Genomic DNA, 14,371 nt, shown 5'->3' with positions numbered 1-14,371 from the left:
TACCTTATTTACAGCCATTTTAGTTGTGGAATCTTCCGTTTTTGATATTCCCCCATTATAAGATTGCGACCAGCGAAACCATCTCATATATATGCGCTTATATCCAGCGCTTGTTGATTAAAGAATTCACCTATTGTTGCATTATTTTGGAAGAAATGACTCACTCAAACTCCACAATATGCCACATGGACTTACTTATGCCATATCTCGCCTTGGCCACTAGAGCTGACCTTATCATAGGCCAACCTCCCATGGCCACACAGTGTCGAAAGGGTGCATTAAGCCTTATCTGGCCAAATTGCTTCACCTTAAGACCCCTGTATAGCGCTAGCATTATAGTCCCGGCTACCATTTATACCATATCTATACATTCAGGCATGTCATTCTTCTCTTTAATGCCAAGATAATAAATTAACATAATGCCCAAAAAAAATTAATATGTATTTTAATATTTTATTGATACATTGGCCTTAGATTACTTCATAATTATGGCTCATAGTATTTAAATTTTTCAAAAGTGCTTTCTTTTAACAATTATTAACGAAAAACGCCTGCATATCTCCCCATCCTCGCATGTCTCCTATGGCAAGATCTTGTAGCCAAACATAGGCAGCAGGACGACCTAGACAAAAATACATATATGACATTAAAAACTTAGTCCGATTAATCAATTCTAAATATAAAAACAATATGGGGAATATCAAAAACGGAAGATTCCACAACTAAAATGGCTGTAAATAAGGTATATGTAGGTGCCACATACAATATGGCGCTATTAGGCGCTACAGCGCATGCGCCAGGCATAATACCGCCCCTTGCTTAGGATTGGCCTTTAGTTGATCACATGGCTGTGACGTATCAGGAAATGCTGGGATATGCGCAGTATGCATGTCAGAACGCCGACATCCCCCATTACCAGCATGTCTCCTCATGGGTAAGCAGAAAACTCAGACAGGGAACAGTAATTCACTAAGAATAATATGAACACTGGACACTTTAATAGCACAGTAGCACTTTATGTAATATTATACATGTATATGATTGTATTATGGCACCTTAATTGGATGATGATGTAAAAAGTTTCTATATATATGCACCAAAATGTAACACTCACTGCTTGAGAAAGGCTCAGTCGAGCCGAAACGTCGCTGAGACATGTGGGTCCATTAAAGTCCTGCATATTTACTTGGAAACAGAGTGCTGCCTGCTTTTGTTTGAATATATATATATATATATATATATATATATATATATATATATATATATATATATATATATATATATATAAAGTGTGTGTATATATGTATGTATATATATATATTTTTTTATTTATATATTACACACATAATTCTCAATTCTCTTTTACACTATTGAATCATCCTTTTTATAAAAAAAAAAAAAAAAAAAGTATTATCCCCAGATCTATAAAAGTCTGGTCTATCAAAATATAAAGAGTTAAATTAAATGGCGTAGCAAAAAAACAAAAAAAAAAATCAGACACTTGAATAAAAAAAATATATATATAGAAGTTTGGTATTGCTGTAATAGTAATGGCCTTAAGAATCAGGTTTCCAGGTCATTTTTACTGCACAATGAAAATGCAAATTTAAAAGGAAAAAAAATATACCGTATATATCACCATTGAGTGGTTATAATGGGCAGATAAGGTACCTGTCTATGGGCCTCGTCTCTCTGGACGACGCTCGTCTTCAGGTCTCTATGAAGCTGCTGGATCCTCCCGTGTCTCTGCTCCAGCTCTCCTTGCCTCTCCCGCAGCTCGCGCTGCAGTCTGTACACCTGCTGTTCTTGTGTATCCAGCTGAACCAAAAGAAGTGTAATGACAGTGAGGCACCAGCAGGAGGCGCATGTACTGATGTTATGGAAATTATGACCATCATTACCTCCGAGGAGAGGACATCCTGGGTGTTTTGCAGGGCGAGCATTTCATTCTGCGCGGCCTTAAGTTCAGCATCTCTTCGATCCAACTGGCAGGAAAGGCGATTATTAAAAAAGAGAGGGGTGTAATAACTTACTGCACTGGAAATATTCATCTTTAATTGACCCCATCTAATGTCCGAATCCAATACGCAAGTACCAGTTACCTCACAGCCACCATTGGAGACTAATAGACATTGTAGGAAGTAGTTAAATATATTTTTTGTACAGAGAGCAACATTGTTCATGGTTTTAAATAGGATGGAGAAGAATTATGATTACAGCTCTGGAGCATAAGAAAGGATGTAAAGCTGTCATGCACCTACCTCAGCCTTGAGAAAGTGATTGCTTCTGGATAAGGAAGAGCTTTCTGGAGGTCCACTACCGACCTGGGGGCGTAAAGTCACATTATTGACACCTGTATGATACCCGTGACAAGCAAGTGAACTCCTCACTGACTGACAGGTCTCGCAAACGTGTGTTTGTAGGAAGACACCTGTCAATCATCAGGAGCGGCGCGGGGAGATAAAGCTGCAAAATCTACAGATTCCCATGGATGCAGGCTATGTCTGAGGCTCCTCACCGCTTGGCTCAAGGCTTTGACCTGGTTCTCCAGATGGTGTTTCTCCTGCAGGTGGATGACGGCCTTGGAGTCCTTCAGCGAGATCTCCTGGTGCAGGGCAGTGATGGTGTCCTGCAGCTCCTGTAAGCGCGCCTCCTTCTCTAGGACCTGAGAAAGTCCAGCAGACACTTTACCAATATAACTATTTCTTGCACCGGATTACAATCAATGTATTCAATAAAAAAAATAAAACAGACTAATATATCAATATATGCAGTGTAAGTGGATTACTGCATGCAATACCCTGGAAAAAGACCTTCTCAACACATCATCAGGGACGGCGAAGTGTCCAAAACCCTGATTCCATTGATGTGTCGCTTACTGGGCTGTGTTTTGCTGTTTCAGTACAATTAGTATTTTATCATCAGGAGATTATCACTGCAGGACTAGGTATCTCGTGCCTCCTAGTCCAACCATGTCCCCACCACTGATTGGCAACCTTCTGCCAATCAGTGGCATGGGCAGGGTTATACAGGGCTCAGCAGCTACTGTGCGTAGCATGTGTGTACCCCCAAGTTCACCTGGGCAAAGCGCAACCCGTGGGCCACATTCAGCCCTCTGGCTGTTCCAGTCCAGCCCGCAGACAGAGAAAGCCAAGGGGCTGAAAACCATGCCCTTCCAAGCCTGTCCACCGCCGCCCACTGTCCTCGCTATCTGCATCCTCGGGATTGGTGGAGGAGGGGCAGTCGGCCCCTTCTTCCACCAATTAGCGTGAGACAGCTGATGCAATGTGGGGTCACACGCTGGACAAAGGGAGGCTATGTGGGGTCTCATGCTGGACATGGGGAGGCTATGTGGGGTCCCACGCTGGACATAGGGAGGCTATGTGGGGTCACACGCTGGACAAAGGGAGGCTATGTGGGGTCTCATGCTGGACATGGGGAGGCTATGTGGGGTCACACGCTGGACAAAGGGAGGCTATGTGGGGTCTCATGCTGGACATGGGGAGGCTATGTGGGGTCCCACGCTGGACATAGGGAGGCTATGTGGGGTCACACGCTGGACAAAGGGAGGCTATGTGGGGTCTCATGCTGGACATGGGGAGGCTATGTGGGGTCCCACGCTGGACATAGGGAGGCTATGTGGGGTCACACGCTGGACAAAGGGATGCTATGTGGGGTCTCATGCTGGACATGGGGAGGCTATGTGGGGTCTCATGCAGGACATAGGGAGGCTATGTGGGGTCCCACGCTGGACATAGGGAGGCTATGTGGGGTCTCATGCTGGACATAGGGAGGCTATGTGGGGTCTCATGCTGGACATAGGGATGCTATGTGGGGTCTCATGCTGGACATGGGGAGGCTATGTGGGGTCTCATGCTGGACATAGGGAGGCTATGTGGGGTCCCATGGTGGACATAGGGAGGCTATGTGGGGTCTCATGCTGGACATAGGGAGGCTATGTGGGGTCCCATGGTGGACATAGGGAGGCTATGTGGGGTCTCATGCTGGACATAGGGATGCTATGTGGGGTCCCATGCTGGACATAGGGATGCTATGTGGGGTCCCATGCTGGACATAGGGAGGCTATGTGGGGTCCCATGCTGGACATAGGGAGGCTATGTGGGGTCCCATGCTGGACATGGGGAGGCTATGTGGGGTCTCATGCTGGACATAGGGAGGCTATGTGGGGTCCCATGGTGGACATGGGGAGGCTATGTGGGGTCTCATGCTGGACATAGGGATGCTATGTGGGGTCCCATGGTGGACATAGGGAGGCTATGTGGGGTCCCATGGTGGACATGGGGAGGCTATGTGGGGTCTCATGCTGGACATGGGGAGGCTATGTTGGGTCTCATGCTGGACATACAGATGCTATGTGGGGTCCCACGCTGGACAAAGGGAGGCTATGTGGGGTCTCATGCTGGACATGGGGAGGCTATGTGGGGTCCCACGCTGGACATAGGGGGGCTATGTGGGGTCTCATGCTGGACATAGGGAGGCTATGTGGGGTCCCACGCTGGACAAAGGGAGGCTATGTGGGGTCCCATGCTGGACATAGGGAGGCTATGTGGGGTCCCACGGTGGACATAGGGATGCTATGTGGGGTCGCTTGCTGGACATAGGGAGGCTATGTGGGGTCCCATGGTGGACATGGGGAGGCTATGTGGGGTCTCATGCTGGACATAGGGATGCTATGTGGGGTCTCATGCAGCACATGGAGAGGCTTTGTGGGGTCTCATGCCGGACATAGGGAGGCTATGTGGGGTCCCACGCTGGACAAAGGGAGGCTATGTTGGGTCCCATGCTGGACATAGGGAGGCTATGTGGGGTCCCGTGCTGGACATAGGGAGGCTATGTGGGGTCTCATGCTGGACAAAGGGAGGCTATGTGGGGTCTCATGCTGGACATAGGGAGGCTATGTGGGGTCCCATGCTGGACATAGGGAGGCTATGTGGGGTCTCATGCTGGACATAGGGAGGCTATGTGGGGTCCCATGCTGGACATAGGGAGGCTATGTGGGGTCTCATGCTGGACATAGGGAGGCTATGTGGGGTCCCATGCTGGACATAGGGAGGCTATGTGGGGTCCCATGCTGGACATAGGGAGGCTATGTGGGGGCTGTTACAGTATATAAGGGGCTTATATGATATACGGTATATAGGAGGCGCTGTGTGATGGCAAAAATGGTATCTAGGGGGATGTCAGCATACTTAATTCTGCTCAATATTAAGTGAAATAATTATTAACTGCAATTTTTATGTTAATATTAATATTGAGCAGAATTAATTTCTTCCTATTGGTTCGGCCCTCCACAACAGTCAAGGTCTCTCATGTGAATTCCTGTGTCACGTTTACGTCAGGGCTGCAGCCAGCGCTCCTGCCCACACGCACCTACCGACAGCAAAGACCACAGCAAAAATTGCTTTCATTTTTTTCATTGACATGGCCATGTCAACCGCTTGTTTTTTTATGCGAGATGAGCTCTAGTTTTGAATGCCACTATTTATTTTATAATATAACACACTGAAAAAAGGGGAAAAAAAATCCAAGTGCAGTGAAAAAAAAAAAAAATTGGCCATGATTTTTTGTTTTTACAGTGCTCCTTGTGCAGTAATAATGTTCGGGGAATAGGATTTTGAAGGTTAGTACAACTATGGCGATATCATAGCTTTTTATTACTATTATTTTAGTGGTTAAAAAAAAAGATGGGAGGCCCCAGACCCGGACCGCGATGCCCATCGTACCGGGACCGCCCCTGGGTGAGTATAATCTAACCTCTTTTTCTCATCTTTCAGGATACATGGGAGGCTTATCTACAGCATTCCAGAATGCTGTAGATAAGCCCCTGATGCCGGTGGCCGCAGCTCACCTTCCATTTTGGGGGTGACAGGTTCCCTTTAATTCCCCCTTCATGCAGCTGTATGAGGGCTTGCTTGCTACGTGCTGAGCTGACGGTTTTAGTGAGACCGTTTTGGAGTATGTAGGACTTCTGATCTCTTCTTATTCTATTTTTTTTCATTTATTTTTCTTTAATTAAAAGAAAGGACTGAAAGAGGCAATCCCGGCATTTCTAATTTTTTCCTTTCAAATGTTTAAACAATTTCAGATTATAATATATTGAACTTTTTTTTACGCATGACAATGACAGATTTATTTTTTTCACAATTTATTTTTAAAAGAATTTTTTTTATGTATAATTTTAAACTTATAATTTTTCAATTTTTGCTTTATATTTTAGCCTCCTTAGGGGACTTGAACCTGCAATGGTGGTAATGCAGTATACAGTGTAATTGTGGTTCACAGCACCAAGATGGCAGCTACGTGGACCTTCAATAGGTACAATAATGGGAGATCCGATAGATAGGAGCTAATCCACACAATGCAAATCGCATTGATGTTAGTAATTGACAGTAGCATGTAAATGGTTAACAGCAGTGACTGGATTAAGTAATTTACAGTAGAATGTAAATGGTTAACAGCAGTGACTAGAGCCAGAATTAGTCGTTGCTGATAAGAGACAGATGCCGGCTAAATAACACAGCCGACACCTGCTGCGTATGAAGCGGGCTCGGCTCCTGAGCCTGCTCTATACATCCTTCAGGGACCAATGATGAAGTAGTACATTCAGGGGCCACACATTGTAAACACCAAGTACAACCCATTACGGCAGACATAGATAATGCTCCTGCCACGCTGCAAAAACGGTCCAGGAATAGAAGAACGTGACAACAAACAAGGTTGCGATTGTTCTGCTCCTGCGGAAATGTAGAGCGACTGGTGAGGCCATGCTGATAGCGCCCCCTCCTGTGGTGCCAACACAAACTATTATATGCAGTGCAAAGCAAAAGATGATCAGCCCTATGTGCATTAGTAATAACTCAACTGTTAGAACTCACCAAAAAAAACCCCAAAAAAACAGTAACCGGCGCTTTTATTTTTAGTTCATAAATCAATACTACACATGAAAATAATAAACTTTGTAAAATATAATCCAAAAGTCTCCATCAGTATTGATATTTTATCAATGGCTGACCACTGGTGCTTGTAATATTCTATGGAGGAGGAGCTAGAAGCAGATACAGACGTTCCGCTGCAAGTTCTCCATAGAACTTTATAAGCACCAACTGTCTTATCTCAGTAATGGGAAAGTCTGTATTGTCGGAGGACATATTACCCTGCAATTAATTAGGAGAAAGAAGCAGATTTCTCTGAGCTTGTTATTTTCACATGAACTATTGATTTAGAACTTATCGCTCTATTAATGCTGAAATAGTAAACTATTTGTACGATAGGGAATAACTTACTAAACGCTGGTGGTTACGACCGCTGGGACCTCTAGCGAACCCCCGAACAGTGTCTCTGGACTCTGTAGAGAAGTGGAGGCGCTAAGGTCATTATGCATGGGGCTACTGAAGTAAGCCAAGCTTAGTGCTCAGGATCGGGCTTCTAAAGCCTCAATCTTCGGATCAGCAGTCGGACCTCCAGTGGTCAGTAAATGGCCTCCTATCCTGTGGTTAGGGGATTACTTACTAGCTTGGGAATAACCCTTTAAAGTAACACATATGATGCCATCTGTAGATGAAGACCAGCACGTGGGCAGTGTGCAGACTGCGCTGATCGCACCCCCAGCCTGTACATGAGCCAAGTCTTGGCAGCAGCTAATGAGTTAGAGGACACCATAAGTGATCGCTATCAGGAGCCATAGGCAACAGCTTGCCATTAGACTGGGGCTCGCTAATGTACTCGGAGTCCATTACTCAGTCATCGATCAGATGGCCGCACTTCGTGGTGATAGATTCCAGCGCGGTGATCTGTAAGGTGCTGCCAGGCAGATGAAGCTGGGAGGACGGGGCAGGGTGAATACATGGGAGTAGCAGCCAGTAAATCTTCCTCTCTCCCAGCAGCCGCAGATTAATGGCCGAGGGATGGAAGAGTGTCCAGTGTGACTGTGCCAGCGGCCGGGGATCCCATCATTCACGCCCGCCTCGTCTCTACATCATAACGTAGACAGTGATGAGCCCCGGTTATCCCCCCCGCATATATCCTCACTGCGAAGCCACTGATCCTCCAGGGTAATCACCATGGATCGCTATCACTACACATTAACAATCAGCAGCATTGGGGCATTTTTAACTTAAAATATTAAATCATTTTTCTTTAAGTTTTTTTTTTTGCTTCATTTTCATAATTAATTTCCGCTTCTGGGAAACAATCATCCAACTTTCCTGGGACCCAGATAATCTGCCCAGCAAGGACCATCGCTGTATAACGAAGGAGATGTGACAAAGAACTACCTTCACCAGGGACGACCAACCTGTGGATCTCCAGCTGCTGCCAGACTACAACTACCAGCATGCCATGGCCACATGCATCAGTCAGGGCATGACAGGAGTTGGAGTTCTGCACCATCTTGAAAACTACCAGTTCGGAAACTCTGCCCTCCACTGTCTGAAAGCCTCAAAAGAAAAACATTTGGCATTTCCGAACAGCTCAGATAATCAGGAAATCACCGGCAAAACCCTGTCCCCAAACCTCACAGACATGGCAATTACCAGAAAATAAACCGTGCAGGTAACAGCTGTGGTGACATCCCCCACATGACCGCCAACCACATACTCCGCCATCCCCCACATGACCGCCAACCACATGCTCCGCCATCCCCAACATGACCGCAAACCACATACTCCGCCATCCCCCACGACCGCCAACCCCAACATGACCGCAAACCACATACTCCGCCATCCCCCACATGACCGCCAACCACATGCTCCGCCATCCCCCACATGACCACCAACCACATACTCCACCATCCCCCACATGAAAGCCAACAACATTCTCCGCCATCCCCCACATGACCGCCAACCACATACTCCGCCATCCCCCACATGACTGCCAACCACATTCTCCGCCATCCCCCACATGACCGCCAACCACATTCTCCGCCATCCCCCACATGACCGCCAACCACTTTTTCCGCCATCCCCCACATGACCGCCAACCACATTCTCCGCCATCCCCATGACCGCCAACCACGTACTCCGCCATCCCCCACATGACCGCCAACCATTCTCCGCCATCCCCCACATGACCGCCAACCACATACTCCGCCATCCCCCACATGACCGCCAACCACGTTCTCCGCCATCCCCATGACCGCCAACCACATTCTCCGCCATCCCCATGACCGCCAACCACATTCTCCGCCATCCCCCACATGACCGCCAACCACATTCTCCGCCATCCCCCACATGACCGCCAACCACGTACTCCGCCATCCCCCACATGACCGCCAACCACATTCTCTGCCATCCCCCACATGACCGCCAACCACATACTCCACCATCCCCCACATGACCGCCAACCACATGCTCCGCCATCCCCCACATGACCGCCAACCACATTCTCCGCCATCCCCCACATGACCGCCAACCACATTCTCCGCCATCCCCCACATGACCGCCAACCACATTCTCCGCCATCCCCCACATGACCGCCAACCACATTCTCCGCCATCCCCCACATGACCGCCAACCATATTCTCCGACATCCTACACATGACCGCCAACCACATTCTCCGCCATCCCCCACATGACCGCCAACCACATTCTGCGCCATCCCCCACATGACCGCCAACCACATTCTCCGCCATCCCCACATGACCGCCAACCACATAGTCCACCATCCCCATGACCGCCAACCATATTCTCCGACATCCCCCACATGACCGCCAACCACATTCTCCGCCATCCCCCACATGACCGCCAACCATATTCTCCGCCATCCCCCACATGACCGCCAACCACATTCTCTGCCATCCCCACATGACCGCCAACCACATTCTCCGCCATCCCCACATGACCGCCAACCACATAGTCCACCATCCCCATGACCGCCAACCATATTCTCCGACATCCCCCACATGACCGCCAACCACATTCTCCGCCATCCCCCACATGACCGCCAACCACATTCTCCGCCATCCCCCACATGACCGCCAACCACGTACTCCGCCATCCCCCACATGACCGCCAACCACATTCTCTGCCATCCCCCACATGACCGCCAACCACATACTCCACCATCCCCCACATGACCGCCAACCACATGCTCCGCCATCCCCCACATGACCGCCAACCACATTCTCCGCCATCCCCCACATGACCGCCAACCACATTCTCCGCCATCCCCCACATGACCGCCAACCACATTCTCCGCCATCCCCCACATGACCGCCAACCACACACTCCGCCATCCCCCACATGACCGCCAACCACATTCTCCGCCATCCCCCACATGACCGCCAACCACATACTCCACCATCCCCCACATGACCACCAACCATATTCTCCGCCATCCCCCACATGACCACCAACCACATTCTCTGCCATCCCCACATGACCGCCAACCACATTCTCCGCCATCCCCACATGACCGCCAACCACATAGTCCACCATACCCATGACCGCCAACCATATTCTCCAACATCCCCTACATGACCGCCAACCATTCTCCGCCATCCCCCACATGACCGCCAACCATATTCTCCGACATCCTACACATGACCGCCAACCACATTCTCCGCCATCCCCCACATGACCGCCAACCACATTCTGCGCCATCCCCCACATGACCGCCAACCACATTCTGCGCCATCCCCCACATGAACGCCAACCACATTCTGCGCCATCCCCCACATGAACGCCAACCACATACTCCACCATCCCCCACATGACCGCCAACCACATTCTCCGCCATCCCCCACATGACCGCCAACCACATTCTCTGCCATCCCCCACATGACCGCCAACCACATTCTCCGCCATCCCCCACATGACCGCCAACCACACACTCCGCCATCCCCCACATGACCGCCAACCACATACTCCACCATCCCCCACATGACCGCCAACCATATTCTCCGCCATCCCCCACATGACCGCCAACCACATTCTCCGGCATCCCCCACATGACCGCCAACCACATTCTCTGCCATCCCCACATGACTGCCAACCACATTCTCCGCCATCCCCACATGACCGCCAACCACATAGTCCACCATCCCCATGACCGCCAACCATATTCTCCGACATCCCCCACATGACCGCCAACCACATTCTCCGCCATCCCCCACATGACCGCCAACCATATTCTCCGACATCCTACACATGACCGCCAACCACATTCTCCGCCATCCCCCACATGACCGCCAACCACATTCTGCGCCATCCCCCACATGACCGCCAACCACATTCTGCGCCATCCCCCACATGAACGCCAACCACATTCTGCGCCATCCCCCACATGAACGCCAACCACATACTCCACCATCCCCCACATGACCGCCAACCACATTCTCTGCCATCCCCCACATGACCGCCAACCACATTCTCTGCCATCCCCCACATTACCGCCAACCACATACTCCACCATCCCCCACATGACTGCAAACTACATTCTTCGCCATTCCCCACATGGCCCCCAACCACATTCTCCGCCATCCCCCACATGACCGCCAACCACATTCTCCGCCATCCCCCACATGACCGCCAACCACATTCTCCGCCATCCCCCACATGACCACCAACCACATACTCCGCCATCCCCCACATGACCGCCAACCACATACTCCGCCATCCCCCACATGACCGCCAACCACATTCTGCGCCATCCCCCACATGACCGCCAACCACATTCTGCGCCATCCCCCACATGACCGCCAACCACATTCTGCGCCATCCCCCACATGACCGCCAACCACATACTCCACCATCCCCCACATGACCGCCAACCATATTCTCCGCCATCCCCTACATGACCGCCAACCACATTCTCCGGCATCCCCCACATGACCGCCAACCACATTCTCCGCCATCCCCACATGACCGCCAACCACATAGTCCACCATCCCCATGACCGCCAACCATATTCTCCGACATCCCCCACATGACCGCCAACCACATTCTCCGCCATCCCCCACATGACCGCCAACCATATTCTCCGACATCCTACACATGACCGCCAACCACATTCTCCGCCATCCCCCACATGACCGCCAACCACATTCTGCGCCATCCCCCACATGACCGCCAACCACATTCTGCGCCATCCCCCACATGAACGCCAACCACATTCTGCGCCATCCCCCACATGAACGCCAACCACATACTCCACCATCCCCCACATGACCGCCAACCACATTCTCCGCCATCCCCCACATGACCGCCAACCACATTCTCTGCCATCCCCCACATTACCGCCAACCACATACTCCACCATCCCCCACATGACTGCAAACTACATTCTTCGCCATTCCCCACATGGCCCCCAACCACATTCTCTGCCATCCCCCACATGACCGCCAACCACATTCTCCGCCATCCCCCACATGACCACCAACCACATACTCCGCCATCCCCCACATGACCGCCAACCACATACTCCGCCATCCCCCACATGACCGCCAACCACATTCTGCGCCATCCCCCACATGACCGCCAACCACATTCTGCGCCATCCCCCACATGACCGCCAACCACATTCTGCGCCATCCCCCACATGACCGCCAACCACATTCTCTGCCATCCCCCACATTACCGCCAACCACATACTCCGCCATCCCCCACATGACTGCAAACTACATTCTCCGCCATTCCCCACATGGCCCCCAACCACATTCTCCGCCATCCCCCACATGGCCACCAACCACGTTCTCCGCCATCCCCCACATGGCCACCAACCACGTTTTCCGCCATCCCCCACATGACCACCAACCACACTGTCCTCCCCCCACAGGACCGCAATCACAGTGCCCTCCCCTACAGGGCCACAGTCCAAAGGGCCCTTTGGGGAAAACATGCACTGTGCCATCATCCACATTGAAAACATGCGCAGTGCCCTCCCCCACAGTGCCATCATCCACAATGCCTGCCCCATAGGAAAAACATGCACAGGGCCCTGCCTCACACTGCCTTCCCCATAGGGTCACTCCATAGTAGCTTACGTTACAACACAATATAGTAACTTACGTAACAAAGATGATGGTAACTTACCTTACAATAAGTTTAACCCAATGGATGGCAACATATTGTAACGTAAGTTACTATACTGTGCGGTAACGCAAGATACTATACTGTGCGGTAACGTAAGCTACTATACTGTGCGGTAACGTACGTTACTATACTGTGCGGTAACGTAAGTTATCTATATTTCTTGTAAAAAAACTGTTGCTTTTAGCTTGAAAGGTTAAAATAATTTTTTTAAAGTTGCTGGGACTATGGTTTTTTAATACAATATTAATTGTGCTTCTCCCCTGTTTACCAGAACAGAAAACTTGGCAGACTCATGAAGGACAATTGCCTTTCCTTTTTTTGTAACGTAAGTTACCAAGTAATAACACTGTATTTTATACTTAATTTTATTGTTGAAAAATCAATCTGTGTTGAAATCTATTGAGAATAGTTTAATGTACAATATACATTCACTCCTTTTTGTTCCTGCCTTTAAAGAACAATCTGTAGCCAGTTTTTGGCTTGTAAATGTAAGTTACCATGGAATGACCCCATAGGGAAAACATGAGCAGGGCCCTCCACCACAATGCCATCATCCACAGTGCCCTTCCCCATAGGGAAAACATGCGCAGCGCCCTGCCCCACAGTGCCATCATCCACAGTGCCCTTCCCCATAGGGAAATCATGCGCAGCGCCCTGCCCCACAGTGCCATCATCCACAGTGCCCTTCCCCATAGGGAAAACATGCGCAGCGTCCTGCCCCACAGTGCCATCATCCACAGTGCCCTTCCCCATAGGGAAATCATGCGCAGGGCCCTGCCCCACAGTGCCATCATCCACAGTGCCCTTCCCCATAGGGAAAACATGCGCAGCGCCCTGCCCCACAGTGCCATCATCCACAGTGCCCTTCCCCATAGGGAAATCATGCGCAGCGCCCTGCCCCACAGTGCCATCATCCACAGTGCCCTTCCCCATAGGGAAAACATGCGCAGCGTCCTGCCCCACAGTGCCATCATCCACAGTGCCCTTCCCCATAGGGAAATCATGCGCAGCGCCCTGCCCCACAGTGCCATCATCCACAGTGCCCTTCCCCATAGGGAAAACATGCGCAGCTCCCTGCCCCACAGTGCCATCATCCACAGTGCCCTTCCCCATAGGGAAAACATGCGCAGCGCCCTGCCCCACAGTGCCATCATCCACAGTGCCCTTCCCCATAGGGAAATCATGCGCAGCGCCCTGCCCCACAGTGCCCTTCCCCATAGGGAAAACATGCGCAGCGCCCTGCCCCACAGTGCCCTTCCCCATAGGGAAAACATGCGCAGCGCCCTGCCCCACAGTGCCCTTCCCCATAGGGAAAACATGCG

The 14,371-nt window shown here is 50.3% G+C and overlaps 1 protein-coding gene across 6 annotated transcripts in view; it reads right to left on the bottom strand.

Annotated features, from left to right (window-relative positions):
* PMFBP1 (polyamine modulated factor 1 binding protein 1) overlaps positions 1–14,371 on the bottom strand; it is a 136,800-nt gene that overhangs the window by 53,547 nt on the left and 68,882 nt on the right. For all 6 annotated transcript variants that reach the window (XM_077288541.1, XM_077288538.1, XM_077288544.1 and 3 more), the window contains 4 exons: positions 2,519–2,665; positions 2,262–2,324; positions 1,902–1,985; positions 1,672–1,818 (listed from right to left, as the gene is read on the bottom strand). In XM_077288541.1, the coding sequence (XP_077144656.1) occupies positions 1,672–1,818; positions 1,902–1,985; positions 2,262–2,324; positions 2,519–2,665 (441 nt within the window). The remainder of the gene's footprint in view (positions 1–1,671; positions 1,819–1,901; positions 1,986–2,261; positions 2,325–2,518; positions 2,666–14,371) is intronic.

Source organism: Ranitomeya variabilis, chromosome 2 (genome assembly GCF_051348905.1).
Source record: "Ranitomeya variabilis isolate aRanVar5 chromosome 2, aRanVar5.hap1, whole genome shotgun sequence".
In the NCBI taxonomy this organism is placed as follows: Eukaryota; Metazoa; Chordata; class Amphibia; order Anura; family Dendrobatidae; genus Ranitomeya; species Ranitomeya variabilis.
The sequence above is the reverse complement of the archived record's forward strand: the minus strand, read 5'-3'. Positions and strand labels throughout refer to the sequence as shown.